This window comes from Rhizoctonia solani, chromosome 4 (genome assembly GCF_016906535.1).
Source record: "Rhizoctonia solani chromosome 4, complete sequence".
Taxonomy (NCBI): domain Eukaryota; kingdom Fungi; phylum Basidiomycota; class Agaricomycetes; order Cantharellales; family Ceratobasidiaceae; genus Rhizoctonia; species Rhizoctonia solani.
This window is the reverse complement of record NC_057373.1, coordinates 3511771-3528269: the sequence shown is the minus strand read 5'-3', so window position 1 is coordinate 3528269 and position 16499 is coordinate 3511771. Positions and strand designations below refer to the sequence as shown.

The following is a 16499-nucleotide window of genomic DNA, read 5'->3' as shown; positions in this document are numbered from 1 at the left end:
GGACCGGATATCAGATTTGGTCGAGTGAAAATTGGGCCATGGCCCGAGCCTAACTGGTGTTTCGACATTTGATTGCCTGTTAAAATTCTTAGGCTCCACAGTGTGATATATTGGGACAGTGTCAATCATATCCGACCCGCAGCGGTTTAGCAGGTGCAAATAGTCCGAGCACCCCACTTGTTTATACACATTCCCCCTTTCATATATGGCACGATAGGCTAATTTTAGGCATAAAACCAACCCGTATTCCTCTTCCCTGAAATAACCCTGATCCCTACTTTATATGGTATTTGCGTCATTACAACCAGAAGAATATTTCAATTGTATTCTCGTAACTTTTGAGCACTCGGCCGCCAATGATGATATGTCGATATGATATAGTATTAAGTAGAGTCCATCCTCTGTTAAATGATTGGTATTGAACCCAACAGATCGTTGGACCCATATGTTTGTCTGGTTGTGGAAGCCGGGGCTATTTATCTTGGGCTGGATCTGTATGCTACGCAGTAGACAACGTCGCACAACCATCAATTCTGCTTAATGATCGATGTTTCTATGAGACTGAACACGAGGCCTGGCCCACGATCATACGAAGTCAAACCAGTGTATAGAAGTTCTTTGGATTTATGCCTACTTCACATTTATTATTTGTGCAAACTTAAATAGAGGACTTCCAGAGGAATGAGATGACCACAAATTCCCACGACTAGCCTGTTTTCGCAAGTTTAATTTGAAAGGTACCTGATGCGGAAGGAAGAATCAGAACTGTGTTGATCTCTAACAACGGAGTTGGCTCACATCGCGGTAAGTCACTGATGTCCGGCGTCACTGTCCCCTGAAGCCCAAGGCGAGCGAGTGCCCCTCGTATGATTCCCGCTGGTACATAGGCGTACTGGTCCGTGGATGTGAATTCCCGGATCATGCTCGAGCGGGAATTAGTTTACATACCACCCTAGCCTTTTGTATAATTTCTGGGGTTGTTCCATAGGCCGATATTCGAACAAGCGGCTTGAATGGCGAGTCCGTCAAGACATAAACACCCTGTTGTCATATTATAGACATAGCATGCCAAGGAGAACGAACCCAACTCACGCGGTGATTTGTCCTAAGATTCTCGACCTGTTTCTCCCAGACAGTAGTCCAAAGATCTTTACAAATAAACTTGACTGTATCAAGCGTGTCCGTAAACCGGGGGCGGTCCCTTGATATCCTGAAATAACGGCAGCGTGAGGAGTTGTGTAAACGCTATACTGTATACTTACCTCTCAGCCAAGTTGGCACCAACGTGCATACCGATTGACTCTAACCGTATCCTCAAGGCTTCCTCGTCTTCGTCGACTGTACCCTTGGCTGCAGGTATACTGCTGACGCTGTCTCCTTTAGAGGCGGTGGCTGCAGGCGCCTTTCTCTCCAACAGACCGTTCTCTATCATTTCCTCTTCCAATTCCGTCTCTCGTTTGCGTGCTACCTTTGCCGAATCACGAAGCGTGCGGACCATCTCAATGAGCAATATATCATATACGACTCCATCCACTTGTTTCGGAGTAGGATAAGCGAGAGAACGAAGTGTTGCGGGGCTAGCTGGGCTTCCGGCTCTCGGTGCCCATGATGGAGTTCCAGTTGGGCGAGACATGTTTAGGTCAAGAGAACGATCCAGCGCCGGGCGCCTATTCCGGCCTGTCGTTAATTACCCCAGCTCATGATCACGGCTTCCTGATCGGGCCTGGGTATACTGACTTTAACCTCAACTAATCCAGCACTTGCCTATCGCTCGCACTTGGGACCTGGAGCTTCGGCCGCCAACATCACATGTTTCCCCTAGCATATAGTGTTCTAATATGCTCTGGGAATTTCGTATGCTACATCACCGAAGCCTGATCTCACTTGAACATTCCACCGAGCATGTTGTTCGATACTTCCTATGCTAGATACGAGGAGCAATGGCTCATCCGAGGGCTCTCCGCAAAATGAAAACAAAATCAATTTGATAGAATTCCATTACTCTCACGTCTTCTGCTTGAAGGATTATTGGCGCAGGCGTTCTACCGGATTCTATGGTATAAAAGGCTCTGTTCGGCATTAATTGAAGAAAGCATCCTTCTACCCCCACCCCATTCCGGCTCAGCGTTCCACAGAAGCTCATAATGGCCGATATCGAGAAACAAGTCAGCCTTCCTGTTTCTCGTGCAACAAGTGACGAATCTGGTCCAAGTGGACCAAGCGGTAACGGGGCTGCTGGAGGATACTTTGCCGGACCAGCACTCCAACACACGATCAGTCATGACACACAGGTTAGCGAAATTGTTAGTGAGATAGAGGCAATTAATTGAATACATACTTTTTCTAGCGAGCTTTCCCAGTATAGTAAGTCTTGCCAAATCCGAGTCAAAACTGTACCAACTCGATTTAGCCACCGTAAACTGGGTAACCCAGCACCGCTCGGCCTGATTTCTTTCGCTGCTACAACCCTTATGCTGAGTTTGTATAATATTCAGACGCGTCACATTACTGTGGTATGTACCAACAATTCAAAAGCTCATGCGGTCAATCCTCACTCTGCGTTTAGCCAAATGTGGTAGTTGGTATGGCCTTTGGCGTCGGTGGATTAACTCAATTGTTGGCTGGTATGTGGGAGTTTGGAGCAGGAAACACTTTTGGTGCTACAGGTATGCTCGTTTCTCCTTTCAGTAGCATAAAGCTCAACAATTCCTAGCGTTTTCCGCATATGGTGGCTTCTGGTTCTCATACGGAATCATCCTCTACCCTGGAAGCGGGTACGTCTTAATTACTGACTCCCGGTTGTTGTCCCTTATCTTGCATCAGTGTTCTCGACGCATACAATGGTGACAAATCTAATCAGCTCAACGACGCTCTCGGAATCTTTGTGAGTACTCACGATCAGGCCAACTCCGAACCCTGATTGACTCCGAAAAAAACTTCCAGTTGCTCGTGTGGTTCATCATCACCTTCATCATGTTCTTCGGCACGTTCCGAGCATCGGTTTCCCTTGCAGCCTTATTCTTTTTCCTCGACTTGACGTTCTTATTACTCATGATTGGCGAGTTCATGCAAAAAAGTAAGGATGACCCAACGGTACTCATGCACGGAATCCTACTGACGATCTCACTCCGGTTAATTCCCTATAGCCCAAGTTACTCAAGCCGGTGGCGTTATAGGAGCTATCACCGCGTTTATCGCGTTCTATACGGGTGCCGCGGGTTTGTATAGTCCCGATGCATCGTAAGTGCCCCTTACCGGTCCTTGTGCAGCCGTACATCTCCGGCTTACCAATGACGCTACATCAGATACTTTATTCTCCCTGTTGGAGATCTTCCAAAACGCAAGGAGGCTTGAGATGCACTTGTTTGGGGTATACCATGTGGGGATTCAAAAGGGTCGGCTTTGCAACCGTATTTACTGGATTAAATATAATGCGTTTTGAGCTTAGTATAAATCTGAGAGACCGGGTGGCGACAACCGATCGATGACGAGCTCTGGCCAACCTAATTTGTATCTAGACAGCTGGCTGCACATGATCCCCCCTTCTTGGACTTGATTTTTTTTTGATTGCCCGTTTGGCCATAATTCCGGGTCTGTTAGTGGCGCAGAGATTAATGCGGTTTGGTGAGTGACCCAGCTTGAATGAATCACTTACTTGAGCCTGATCAAACCATCGTGTTCTGTCAGTCAATTAATTTGGCAGGCCTGCAACTTTGACAGGAGCTGGATCCGTACACGGCCCGCAACTGATCCCGAGGTCAGCTCCCCATCACACCCCGGCTGGGCCAAGATACTTGGAATTCAGTTCATTGTTTTTTCACACAAGCGGACCCCGCACCAACAAGAGGGGTTACATAATTAGGAGAACCACAGGGGAACATTGCAACTCCAATCGCAGTCGCATACAGAGTTTAATGATGATCAGTATCAAGGTACAGGGCCAATCCTGGCGAAACTAGCCCTAAAAGACCCAGGCCAAGACCTCCAGCGACGGCGCAATATAGCGTGAACGAGGCAGTTGTCCATACAACATCGAACCCGATAGAGCCTTGGGCCGGGTGAGAATAGAGTGTCTCCAGGAGTTGAGGTACTAGACTCGAAAGGTCTTGGTACGGAAGCGAGAGGTACGTTTGTGCGCGTGGAATGAAGGCAAGAGCGGCGAGAACGATGTAAAAGGTGCCTAGGCTGAGGCTGCTTCGATTTTCAGTGACGGGTCGATATCTCACGTTGAATAACGGGAGGACAATCAGAAGGTGCATAGTCAAGAGGTTAGGCAGGAACCATTTGCAATCTGGCTGAGCTACGGACGGAGAGAGCAAAATGGTCAAGTGCGAAAGAAATATCGGGAGATATACCCCAGCTGGAACCTGGGTCGTACGTGATGGGGGTCTCGATTTCGATTTCCGCTCCGAGGGCAAATCATCGTAGAGAATAACAGCGGCAAAGAAAATATTGGTAGCGACCGAAATAGCTACCAGCTGTCCAAGAAGCATGTATGCCCACACGAAAGGTATGCGTCTCTGTGAGCCTGTTACACATGTTAATATGTTTCAGATTACCTCATCAAAGGCGGAGGCGGTCATATGGGCGAATGGGGAATTATATCGGGGAAGGACCGGAGAACGCCGAAATCCCGTACGCACCTTGGGCGAAAAGAAACGTGGTCCATACACCGACGGTGAGGATGCATAACTGTTGACTCCACCACCAATTTAGTGGTCCTATTTTCAAAGCCAGCGCAAGAGAAATTATGGTCTGGTCTGAAATTCAGGACAAAGCCAAATGTGGGGCATACCTTCGCAGACGTGTCTCCAAGCTTGCTCAAAGAGGTCGGTTCCCATCAACCATTGTGTTACTCGGTCAAGCAGGGATTTTTCGAGGATGAGCTGGTGCGACTCGAAGTCATGGAAGCTCCACTATCAACCGAGGTTGTTTCCAAGTTTCTCCCAAGAAAGGGTACGAAGACTTACCTCTAGGAACTTGATCATATCTGTGGAAATCCAGCCACCAGGATCAGTCCAAGAACAATCACTTGTGGTCCAGCAGCTTACTCACAGTACCATGTATGGTAGAACGATCCTATTGCCAGTGCCCCAAACACTAAGGCAGAGGGAGGAACATGCCCAATGGAAGTGATCCGCCTCTGCAGAGAGCCCAGAATAAGGATGAATAGCGCGATAATAAGCACAAAATATGATGTAAAGATTCCCCTAGCTAAACCCGGCGAGGCCATCATCGTGGAGAGCGTGGAAGTCGACTACGGACGCCACTTCGGCTGCCATAACCGCCGAGAGAAGCGTCATCCTCGTGCCGCGGGTGGCTGAGATCACCCAATTGGGCCATTCTGTGGCTCACTCCGTGCCTCACAAGACTCTCAGGTCGAGGTAACCAGCCAGAAACGGCAGTTGTTCGGTGAAATTATTAGAGGATACATTCGCTCATCGGTTGTCTTGATTGCCAATATCAACCACTACACTGCGCAACTCGGGTAACCTACCTGAAAACATATGAGCCGACAATAATAAACAACCTGTTCATCCTGACTGGTTGTGGGTAGCAATTGTCGCTGCTTGCTGAGAACCGATGACGGTTGCCTGTTGACCCACGGTCAGGCCAAGAACGCACATATACGCACCCTGTTCCTTGGACCCAGCTACAGTTTTCCGGTAACGGGGCCGTAATGATGTGAGACTTGGTCCCTTTCCCATCAGGAGCGCAAATTCCACTCTAAGCAATCCATCTCGGTAACCCGCAACTTGCGAATGAGGACTAGTTCTTATTGGCTCCGCATATCCTAAGAAGCCCAATGATCAGGTCAACAGTTTGTTTTTGAGTGTGATCGTCAGGTCCGCATATTTTGCTTGAGATCTTATATGGCTCGACCTGCGAACATCATTCGCACATCCTCTCCACCTCTTCCCATCCGCCGATAATCCTGGTCTTGGTTGCAGGCGAGTCAACCATGTCGACATATCCGGGTTTCCTCAACAGCAACTATAAGCCGATCTCAATCGAGCTGCCATACATCAATAATACGGCGGGTATGCTGGGGTGAGTACTGGCCAATTGTCTCTTCAGTGGTGTGCCCTAACTATTTTGCAGACCATGGTTGTTGGCTTCGATATTCTGTCTCATGATGGAGGGTATCCTTCTGTGTCAGGTTGGTATCATAGGATATTTTTGTTGCTCAATTCTCACCCCTATCATAGACGTTCAATTATGCAGTTGGATACCCACATGACCGTCTTATGCTTCGTCTACTTGTTGGTGTATCGGTGTTGTTCTGCTCGTTCAAAGCGGGGCATATGATATACATTTCGGTAAGTTCAGCCTGCAGACATAGAAGTCCGGGGTATTGTTGATTTATTTATACCTTAGTGGGACTTTTTCAGTATGTTTTGTTTGAAAAAAGACGATATTCAATTGATTAATTATCCGATTTGTCAGTCGCACACTTTGGAAATTATCTTTCGGTGAGTAAACTGAGCGCCACCGACGTTTTCATGACACAGTCTAAATTATGGCGTGATTACCTATTCAGGCATCGATCCCCACTGCAAGTGTTAAGCTCACTGGACTCGAGTCAAGTATTATCGGGGCTATGATCCAAGTATGTTGAAGAACCCATCTACTGAGCTCTGAAGCTGACTGTATGCGCAGGCATTCTTTATACATAGGACATTCGTTCTCTCTCGCAACTGGATCTTCCTCGTGTTGACCATACCAACACTCCTCCTTGGTCTTGCGGGGGCACTGATTCTGGTCAGTGGCATTTCTTTGACCCATGTGTCATAAATTGATTGCTTTGAAGACGATCCTAGTGTTTGATCTTAAACTACTTACCAAAAATGGCGTCCTACTCAATGCTTCCGGTACGTATTTCTCCCACCGAGTGAGCTTGTTCGTATAACTAAAGTTGAATACACTTGATTAGCCAACATGATGGTCTCTTGCGTCGTGATCTGCGATGTCTTTATCACGGTTTTCACTTGCTGGTACCTTCTCCGGGTAGGTCCTTTTCTTCGGAACAATCTCAAATGTCAAATTTATTCCCACCCTTAGGCCAAGACTGGTTTCACTGCCACCAACAACTTGATTACCCGTCTTCTCTATACGGCTATCCAGTCTGCCTTGCCCCCAACGATCTGGTAAGCTACTTCCCTCGCCATGTATGCTTGCATTCCCAGTTCGCTGACTTGCACCGTTATCAAGCGCAATCCTTAATTTGTATTGGAACTCCCGCGCAGCGTCAACAACTTGGGTTAATTTTTTCAACTCCTTGGTAGGATTAACCAGCTCACTCGACCATGGCATCATACTCATTTACATACTAGATGCCATTCTTTTACGTCTGCTCCATGGTCTTCACTCTCAATTCACGTGCGAGCGTATCGCGATCTGGTACTAGTTACTCAACGGGCGGAAACGCGTATGAGATGCGCACAGGTAACCGGAACCCCACAGGGGTAAGTTCAGCCAAGCTTCGCGTATACAATCCCGGCGGCCCATTTACTAAACTCGTTTTTTGGTATAGCCTGCGTCCCGGGATCAAGAGACGACCCGGCCGGAAGTCTACATCAGCCGACAGACCCACGTGGACGCTATTGTAAGCAACCATCTTCCCCTCACATTTCATTTGTAGGAATGTATCTCTAACCGATGTTTTGTTGGGGAAATTTCTAGTCGTCGCGCAATGGGGTACAGACTTTCGATGCGAAAGAGAGCAACGTCTATACTTCGGACCAAGGGTCCGTGCACAAGGTCGTTGCTCTTACCGGCGACGATGGTGATGATGACGGATCCTCGTCCTATCGTAAAGGATCGGCCGTATAGACCATAAAAGTATTATTTTCTCCGGTCAATTCATATGCACGAACTTCTTATGTTTTTCTGCCTTCCTCTTGGTCTTTCTTTCATTTCGTTTCAACTTTGAATGTGGGATAAATTGTCATTGGACTGTGCCTTTTGTTGTTGTTGTTCTTATCGCTATGTTGTGTACAGTAGTTTGTCGAAATAAACCGTGATTATCACAGACATTTTTTACCCCCGCGCTGGCCGAGTTTGATAGGTGTTTCAGGTTAATTAAGGTCTTGTTTGGCCGAGCAAGGCACGTGTGTATCCACGGTTCCTGGGGTCCCGAAGCTGGGTCCTGGACCTGCCGATCTCCGCGCCACGCGCTCGGTTGTAAATTCTTCATTTCGAAGGAACTCGAACGTCAACAACAGAGGTTCGAACATTCGAATTCTCTCTGTAAAGCCGGTAAATGTGCTACTCATGCGAGCGATAGATCCATAATAGGACTGTCTACCGACGAGATTTTTAATGGATAGAGACCCAAATGGTCAATCGATCGATCTGCAAACACGCGTTTTTTGACAGGCCTGGAGCATAGGACCAAGCTCACTCCCAGATGCCGAGGCAGGAACAGTGCTAGTGTGGCACGAACCAGCCTAGGTGGGAAGATCAGATCCAATGAAGTAAGCGAATCGGCGGCCTATGCCCTGGCGATTACACTGGCCCGTTTGACTGGGCACGCGATTCCCCCTCTCTTGTCCCTGGCTCAGCGGCCGCATAAACATTCTGCAGTGCGCTATTTCTAACCTCCTAGCACCGGGTGGCAAAGGTAATTCTTTTGCTTAAAAGGTGGGATTGGTATGAGCTGTGGATGGCATCCATCGGGCTCGGTGGTCCTTTCTCTCCCCTCCTCCCCTCTTCTCTACTGTACGACAAGTTGACGACTTCATCATGCGTGCCGTTTCTCTCTTGACTTTGTTCGCGTCTTGCGCTGCTCTCGTTGGCGCTGCCCCCGCTGCTGATGCCGAATTGAGCTCTCTTCAAAGCTGGTTTTGCTGGAACCCAGAGGTACGAGCTCCAAATCGATCTCTTCGCCGTCTGGTTTACTCACCTTGGTACAATAACAGGTTCGGAGAGAATGGAGGACTTTTTCCAAGAAGGAAAAGGAAGCATACATCTCGGCTGTAAACGTGAGCCATCTCCCTCCTTGCCTCAGTCGCTCTGCAACACCCTACTCACAACTCGTCATAGTGCCTTGCCAAGCGCCCCCACAGCAAGCTCCTCAAGGCATCGTACCCGCGCGCCGATTTGCCTCCTATCAACGAGAACTCGAGCTTCTACGATGACATGACCTATATTCATATGGACCTCACCAACCAGATCCACTACACTGGCTTTTTCCTGCCGTGGCATCGTTGGTACACCAATCAACATGTTACTCAGTTGAGGAAGCAGTGCGGATACAAGGGTGTTATGCCCTACTGGGACTGGTCCAAGGATACTGCGTCGTTCAATACGTCTGCCATGTGGGATTCCGATCCTACCTCTGGTCTTGGAGGTTTCGGAGACCCTAACAACGACTACTATGTCAATAACGGCGGGTTCAAGGACATGAAGGTTTCATACCCAATGTACGTCACTCTGATATTGTACCGTCCAAATTCCTTTTACTTAACACTTTCTATTTATTTTTCAGCAAACGCGGAATTCGCCGTCAATATACGCCTTATCCTTACCTTAGTTGGTGGTGGGTTCCCAGGCCCCAAGAGGCAGCCGTAGTCGGGATGCAAAAGTCGTTTGTTGACGATGCGATCAACGGCTACGAAGGCGACTTTATGGGTTTCCAAAACGCGACCGAAAAGGCCCAGGCATTCCATGCGAATGTGCATATGATCATGGGTGGTGACTTGGCTGGAACTTGCCCGAAAGCTGCTGGTTCCACATGCCAAGGAGGATCGACCTGGACGCCCAGCGACGTAAGTTTAGATCGAGATGGTTCAGGATCGGGATCTGATACTGATCGCCCCCCCCCCTCTATTTTAGCCCATGTTTTTCTTGCACCATGCCAATATCGATCGTATTTGGTGGCTCTGGCAGATGAAGTCTATCAGGAACCTCTTTGCTTTCAAGGGCGGATCCAACATGACCTACACCGACCCGGCTTTCCCCAACGGATACCCCCCATGGTTGAGCGTCACTGACAAGTTGCCTACCGATGGGTTGTTCCCTCAGCCTACCATCTTGAGCACCCTGAACACTCTGGGGAGTGGCGAGTACTGCTACATTTATGCATGAACCTATAGTTACGATTTCAAGTTATTGTCATACTTACGGGGTTTACGCTTTATCTTTGTACGATCACCTAGCTTTTAATGAACGTGTTTTTCATGGTTTCTTGATAAAAGGGTTATGTTCCAAATCCGGAAATTATTATTGCACAAATCGCGCGTTGCGTATACATGCTAGATGCAACAAGTCAACATACTACAACATATGCAAGAATCTAACAATACGGGTGCAAGAGTTTATACATAACCTAAGCCTCATCAGTCTAGGGTTTTACCTCCGCTCTACGGCCTTCATGGGAAGGTCCAAATCGAGTGAGGGTACGTCGGGCACGAATGTCCACGACTCGTAAAAGTACATAACAGCAAATAATAAGAACAGGATAGAGCCCGTGAGGGTCACTGTTGACAGAGAGCTTAAATAGTCGGCTTAGGGTCCAAGAGTTAGATCACTCACCGTGCTTTATTGAAATCTTGGTTGACAACCAACGCCCACCAAGGACGGCTACTCCGGTGCAAAGTGCGTGGCCAGCAATTGTTCCAATGGTGATAATGTATACGTTCTGCAAAGATGAATGGCTCAGCATGACGGAGTCAGATGATCAAAAGTGTGGGATATACTGACATGAGCTGCTCCAAGAGCGATGGTTGCAATCTGGCTGCGGTCTCCCCATTCGCCCAAGAACGTCAAGATAAACGTCTGAAAAGTTGGTTGGTTTAAAACTGGAGCAGACACACAAGAGCAAGTTACATACCTGAACGAAAATGGGACCTAGGCACATTCCAAACAGGTTCTTGGCTCCTTGTGCAAGTGAAGAATCTTTTGGGGCCGGTGTGAGAGGTTCAGGTTCGTCAGAGTTGCGTCCTCCTAGGTTTCGTTGTAAACAACAAAGTAGATTGGGAGATTGCAAAGAAGATGCTTACCTTCCTCCATGTTTCTCATCGGAATGTTACCCTCTGCAGCATCCAACTCCTCCTCCACCTCCTTGAGCTCTTCTTGGATCTTATCTTGTCCGGCTTGCATTTCTCTGGCTTCCAAAAGCATCTATAGGATAAATTTAGCCCGTGACCCTGGTTCTCACACACGTTGTACAGACCTTGACACCGAATACCAAGAATAGGCCGGCAGCAGCAAGTGTTGTCCATCGTCGACTGATGAGCGCAGGCAAGAGATGTCCCATGGCAGCCGATAGAGCACTCATAACAACTAACGCCCCGAATGCGCCTGAGAAAACAATGAGGCGCGGATGTCGCATGGCCATGATCGCAGCAATGAGGAACGTCTTGTCTCCCACTTCAGACGCAAGAATCATCAGAAACGACGAAGAGAGTGCATGCAGATTGTCTTCTGAAACTTCGATAGGAAGAGGCGCCATCTTGGGCAAAATCTAGGGATGGTGGTTGGGATGGGTGGGCGAAGATCCTTGTCTCGTCACTCTCGTTATACCAAGTCACGTTTATCTCGTCACGTGCAGTAGCAGTGTAGCTTCCTTGAGGCCGGAGATCCGCTGCCAGGTTCTGCCATGGACGCGTTCATATGGGGGCGTTTCTGACCGCCAAATGTTATTTAACTCACAAATTGACCTAAATGAAGCCCTTTGGTCGCACTTGTCTGTTTCGGGATTATTTAAACTATCGCTTGGGCACAGGACCAATGGGCGGGTTCAGACTTTGGGCATTTCGGGGATGTGGTGCTTGAAATGCTGTCGCCCATCCATAAATTGGCTAGTAAGACTTTACGGAAGACAGTCTCGTAACTTTATTAGTTGTATTTTCTATCAATTCTACTTTCAGTACATAACGCTAAATATAAAGCGGGTATGCGTTTGCCTCATTCCAATTTAAAAGGTTTTGTACATATGGGTATACAGTAATCTGGCCGCCTCACTGCGGTGTTTGATTACCACTGAATACATCCAAAAGCCAATATCGAAGTATGCAAAAGGATGGCGAACGACCCAGTCACAGTCTCAAAGGGCCACAAATAGTGTTGAATCAAGGGTGTGTCACACGGAAGTCCTGAGGACCTATTGACACATAGTAAAGCTATTAGACAACGTGCTGGACGAAGGGACAAGCTAGATAATCAGTTATAGCATCCACACTCCGGCGTCAACTATTCCGTATCTCCGGCTCCGCATTTGCCTCCGGCCAGTTCACTATATTCTACTCGCATATATTCACCTTACCCCTATACACCCCTATACTTCTACCCCCTACTCCATCTCTAGCCAGTCCGCGCTAACATCCCGGCCGAGCTCTGCATCCGTCACGTCCGAGTATATATATTCCTGTCCCCTCCCCTTGGGTCGACTCCTTGCCCTGGCCACGTTATCTGCATCTCTCGCTCTCATACGCTCTCACATCTTCCAACATATTCACATTCACAATGACAACTATCCACACACTAGCAATCGAGCCCATGCGCACCTGGCTCAACAGCATAAAAACAAACACAGCGAGCGGTGGCCAATTGGCGCCGACTCGTATGAAGGCAGGGTTCAAGCGCGGACAGACTGTAAGCAACGTATGCGATCAACTGTTTGCTGAGATGTGACGGACGGTATCAAGCAGCTGTCTGGAAAGACGAGGAAGGGGAAGGGGGATGTAGGTGGCCAATTGGCAGTAGCGATAGAGGTAGTAGAGGCAGAGCTCGGACGAGCTGTAAGTAGCTATGATAGTGACTGTCGACCGCATTCGGAGTTTGACACAAGTGGTGTTGAGCAGCGGCGAGAGGAGCGTGTGTGGTGGTAGAACAGCCTGAGCGTAGGCATTACGGTAGAGTCCGGCGCGGGCTGACTCGCGATGAGTGGGCGCAGCCAGATCTCTCTGGCTGTGCCATACCCCTATCTTTTTTTTTTTTTTTTTTTATCTTTTCTTCATTTCTTTTTATCTTTTATCTATTTTTCTCTCATTTCTCGTTCCGATCTATGATGGACTCTGGACTTGGATCTCTGCCTTGGCTTCGGACTGACACAAAACCACAAAACCACAAAAAAAGTCGAAAACATAAAGTACAAAAAAAGACTCGGATGTTTACTTGTATTTGTATTCGCACTCGTTGTACTCTGGACATTTCCTATGTCTGTCTAGCACGCTGATGTTTGTGGACTCGGACTTGTTTGCTGAGACTAACCGCTTGTTCGCAGAGATCCATAGGAATCCGGATTCGACATGAAGACATTGGGACATGAAGACCTGGATACCCAACTTGGCTATACTATCGACCTCTTTGGACTTGTATTTGGGGTGCACTGGGTATCTGTGGCTACTCGACTCTCTTGGGCTCCTTGGCTATCTGAAACTCTGGCATTCTGGCACTCTGGCACTCTGGCGATTCTCTGGTTCTGGTGGCTCTCTGACTTTGGCGACTCTCTGGTTCTGGTTTTATCTCTGGGATTCGAGACCTCAAGATCCAAAGGCCCTGGAACCGAAGGACAGGTAGTATCGGACGAACCAGGTGCAGTATGTCCAACTTGAGCTTGACACTGATAAGAAAAAAAGGGCCGGATTTACGCGGTTGTAGTCAGTTTTCACTGACTACCACTGCGTAGATCCGGCCCTTTTTTTCGTTAGGTCATCTTACTTAGGAATCTTGCGCTAAAAGGCCCCCATTGAAGACGGTGTTTGGCTTCAAGCTGAGGCAACTTTTGTGGAGTTGTGGCCTGATGTCGAGATTTGGTAGTACGCTAGTACATGTTCCAGCTCCCAACACTGAGTTTATTATTTCATGGTGTGCAAGTTGCGATTCATGGTTAGTACCGCCCTCTTGAAACGGCGCATACATGCATCTATATTTCAAGAGACTTACATTATGTTATCATAAAAACATGTACATAGCATTCGAAGCAGGTCTGTCTTAAACCACCAATAAAACATCAAAGACACGGGGGCTGCTTCTACCAATTGCCCAGTTTGGCTAATAACTATCAGATAAATCAGAGATGAGAAATAACTCTTGCGCTGAAATGCCAAGCGACCTATTATATCTCCCAATAATTGTTAAGCAAGGCACCCATCATGATTGGCCGAAAGATTCGTATATGTACAATCATCTAAACCTAGTTGCTATTGAACAGTCGCTGACATCCATAACAAAGGCTCCAACCATAATGTAGATCCAGTCTAACAAGAATAAAATACAGCCCAGCATATCGGCGCAAGTACTATAGTTAAAATGGATTAAAGCTTCTTAGAAAAACTGGATAGAGAATTATTGTGGACTCAAGGTGCTCACACGCGATGCACTACTTGTTTGCACAACCGTTGTGGTTCAAGGGTGACCTACTTATAATTAGGCGCCAAGCTTACATACGCGGCGCGCTCCGTGCTTCCAAATCAACCATGACTGATACAACTGAGACGCCAATTCGCATAACCGATGACGACATTGTAGACTCAGATCCAGGTATAGAAGATCTATCTGTCGACTGGTGGCGGCATGCGCACTCGGTGAATAACGCAACGGTACGGGCGGAAGAGTACAATGCGGTAGAGAGCGTTTCACTCCATGGACGACGCTGTTTAATTACGGGTGAAACAGCACCTAGTATTGCTATCATAATAGCCTGTTTGATAGCCAATGAAACTAAAGCATCGCAGGTACTGGTATTTTCTCGTTTTCAATTCCAAAATAGCTGACCTGGCGGTCCAAGTTGGCCCGCCTTCAATACGCCCTAGGTCGCAAGATAAATCCAAACAGTCGTTGGTTCAATCTCTTTCGTAAGCATCTTGTTTGAATTAATCTCCCTGTTCCTCATCCACTTGCTAGTGAGATCCGACATTCATTGTTCCTTTGACGCCACGCCGAGTGGTTGGGTTCTTATCCCCATCGAGGAGGATGTTCGTCGAATTAAGGGTAAGATACTTACTCTCATAGACGAACGGAGAAGGGAATCTATAGATGGTCCATGGCCTGATTTTCGCAGCCCCGATGTACGTGCTAAATTACTTGAACTATTGGGCTAACTTGTTGAATCCTGGAGTAGTGGTTTCCCGCCAGGTTATCAGGTTATTCGTATAGATTTGTTCCACTCCTGTTGAATACCGAGAAGGTCCCTATCGTTCGCCGTCAGTGGCAAACCACTACGACTGGCCACCCAGTTCGCGATTTGCACTATCCCCCATATCCCAACTTTCCTGTGCTTTGCTCCCATGTTCACCCGTACGCGGTAATTTTGAACGCAGTACCGAAAATCGAAAGTCATATGGACATCCCTGGAGAGGTACTCCCGATAACCAGGGAGCTCTTTTCTGACCTCTCCATCATTTATCATGCCCTCATGGATGCCTGGAAGGAAGCACCATCCAGAACAGATCAACTGGAAGATTCCGCATCCCATGGACATCCCACAACTCCAATCTCAACCCGGTTGATGATCGCTCGCTCTTCAGACCACAGCGTGGACCATCCATCGATACAAGAGACTTCTTCAAACCCTACTCGCCTACCCGCAAATGCAATCGAGGAAAGCTATACTGATGAAGTCGACACTTACAATAATCTATCTGATGATTCCGAGGCAGAGTCATGCGATATACTAAACTTCCGTGACGCTTACTCTCGTGCGTCAATATCTTTTTCGATCCGCGGTGATTCACTACATTCCGGCTCTGTCGAACCGGCACAATCAAGTCGCTCAACCTATTATACATCTCTTGATATACCCGAGCGGCCGGATTTCGCCAAATGGATTACCAGCGTCGAAACTGCACGCCAATCTGACCCACTTCCGGAACCCCAAACGGACGACTCACCGGAATCATTGAGGTACAGAACAGAGCCAGCACGCTCGCCACCTACCCACGATTGGCACAGCTGGACATCGGAATTCGCACCTTGGTGGGTTGTGCTTCCCAAACGCAAGAACTGCGGAGCGCTTTCGAGCAACGATTGGGTTGAAATACGGAACCTTCCACCGTTGACAAGGAAAATGGATGACTGGGAGTCTGAAATGATTAATCTGTAGTTTTTTGAGCTTTAACACTAGGTATCTATACAGGGACTCGAAAATCTCCCAAGGGCTCGCTGACCGGGTAAATCTCAGCGTACATTTCGGATCTAGAGATTGGAGGTCCTGAGCACTCCAGGTCTCTCCTTATAATCGTTTACTCATGTATGCTCATAAGTTATTCAATAGACTCAATATATAGTACTTTTGAGCAGCAGAGGAAATATACATTGGGAATAATTTAAAAGATTCATGTGTATCAACCGGCCAATGCTCTATGGATGTACTACGCGTGAGGGTTTAAACTTGTTACTTGCCCAAGGGCCGTAACATTTACTTTAAGGTTGCGCTCATTTATGGCGAGTGTTTTCAAACTGGGTCAGTGAAGTGACGGGCTGGTGTCCAACTATTGGTTAGCTTCATACAAGATAAATAGCATGCGGTTCACGGAGCCGCTCCACACAGTAAT

General features: G+C 47.7%; 8 protein-coding genes across 8 annotated transcripts; 5 read left to right on the top strand and 3 right to left on the bottom strand.

Moving 5' to 3' along the window:
* Window positions 1-706: 706 nt before the first annotated feature.
* RhiXN_01183 (Transport protein particle (TRAPP) component) lies at window positions 707-1633 on the bottom strand (the record flags this gene model as incomplete). Its single annotated transcript, XM_043321002.1, has 5 exons — window positions 707-741; window positions 799-892; window positions 949-1041; window positions 1093-1210; window positions 1263-1633. 5 exons carry the CDS (start codon window positions 1631-1633, stop codon window positions 707-709), a joined length of 711 nt encoding a protein of 236 aa, XP_043180014.1.
* A 511-nt stretch (window positions 1634-2144) lies between these two features.
* RhiXN_01182 (glyoxylate pathway regulator) lies at window positions 2145-3354 on the top strand (the record flags this gene model as incomplete). Its single annotated transcript, XM_043321001.1, has 9 exons — window positions 2145-2291; window positions 2348-2364; window positions 2411-2513; window positions 2567-2666; window positions 2714-2774; window positions 2824-2884; window positions 2944-3076; window positions 3147-3240; window positions 3306-3354. The coding sequence occupies 9 exons, from the start codon at window positions 2145-2147 to the stop codon at window positions 3352-3354; spliced, it is 765 nt and encodes a 254-aa protein (XP_043180013.1).
* A 557-nt stretch (window positions 3355-3911) lies between these two features.
* RhiXN_01181 (uncharacterized protein) lies at window positions 3912-5236 on the bottom strand (the record flags this gene model as incomplete). The annotated part of the gene is made up of 4 exons (XM_043321000.1): window positions 3912-4528; window positions 4796-4916; window positions 4971-4990; window positions 5056-5236. The coding sequence occupies 4 exons, from the start codon at window positions 5234-5236 to the stop codon at window positions 3912-3914; spliced, it is 939 nt and encodes a 312-aa protein (XP_043180012.1).
* Window positions 5237-5962: 726 nt separating this feature from the next.
* RhiXN_01180 (uncharacterized protein) lies at window positions 5963-7833 on the top strand (the record flags this gene model as incomplete). Its single annotated transcript, XM_043320999.1, has 14 exons — window positions 5963-6051; window positions 6103-6160; window positions 6210-6320; window positions 6379-6391; window positions 6448-6473; window positions 6542-6610; window positions 6661-6762; window positions 6812-6872; window positions 6935-7008; window positions 7063-7148; window positions 7213-7282; window positions 7335-7466; window positions 7535-7606; window positions 7684-7833. The coding sequence occupies 14 exons, from the start codon at window positions 5963-5965 to the stop codon at window positions 7831-7833; spliced, it is 1113 nt and encodes a 370-aa protein (XP_043180011.1).
* Window positions 7834-8745: 912 nt separating this feature from the next.
* On the top strand, window positions 8746-10089 carry RhiXN_01179 (tyrosinase; the record flags this gene model as incomplete). The annotated part of the gene is made up of 5 exons (XM_043320998.1): window positions 8746-8862; window positions 8922-8984; window positions 9046-9425; window positions 9491-9770; window positions 9838-10089. 5 exons carry the CDS (start codon window positions 8746-8748, stop codon window positions 10087-10089), a joined length of 1092 nt encoding a protein of 363 aa, XP_043180010.1.
* Window positions 10090-10353: 264 nt separating this feature from the next.
* On the bottom strand, window positions 10354-11455 carry RhiXN_01178 (GDT1-like protein; the record flags this gene model as incomplete). Its single annotated transcript, XM_043320997.1, has 6 exons — window positions 10354-10481; window positions 10537-10642; window positions 10705-10779; window positions 10835-10947; window positions 11004-11124; window positions 11177-11455. The coding sequence occupies 6 exons, from the start codon at window positions 11453-11455 to the stop codon at window positions 10354-10356; spliced, it is 822 nt and encodes a 273-aa protein (XP_043180009.1).
* Window positions 11456-12468: 1013 nt separating this feature from the next.
* On the top strand, window positions 12469-13559 carry RhiXN_01177 (uncharacterized protein; the record flags this gene model as incomplete). The annotated part of the gene is made up of 3 exons (XM_043320996.1): window positions 12469-12597; window positions 12651-12743; window positions 13239-13559. 3 exons carry the CDS (start codon window positions 12469-12471, stop codon window positions 13557-13559), a joined length of 543 nt encoding a protein of 180 aa, XP_043180008.1.
* An 864-nt stretch (window positions 13560-14423) lies between these two features.
* Window positions 14424-16048, top strand: RhiXN_01176 (uncharacterized protein; the record flags this gene model as incomplete). The annotated part of the gene is made up of 4 exons (XM_043320995.1): window positions 14424-14681; window positions 14735-14801; window positions 14851-15014; window positions 15068-16048. The coding sequence occupies 4 exons, from the start codon at window positions 14424-14426 to the stop codon at window positions 16046-16048; spliced, it is 1470 nt and encodes a 489-aa protein (XP_043180007.1).
* Window positions 16049-16499: the final 451 nt, after the last annotated feature.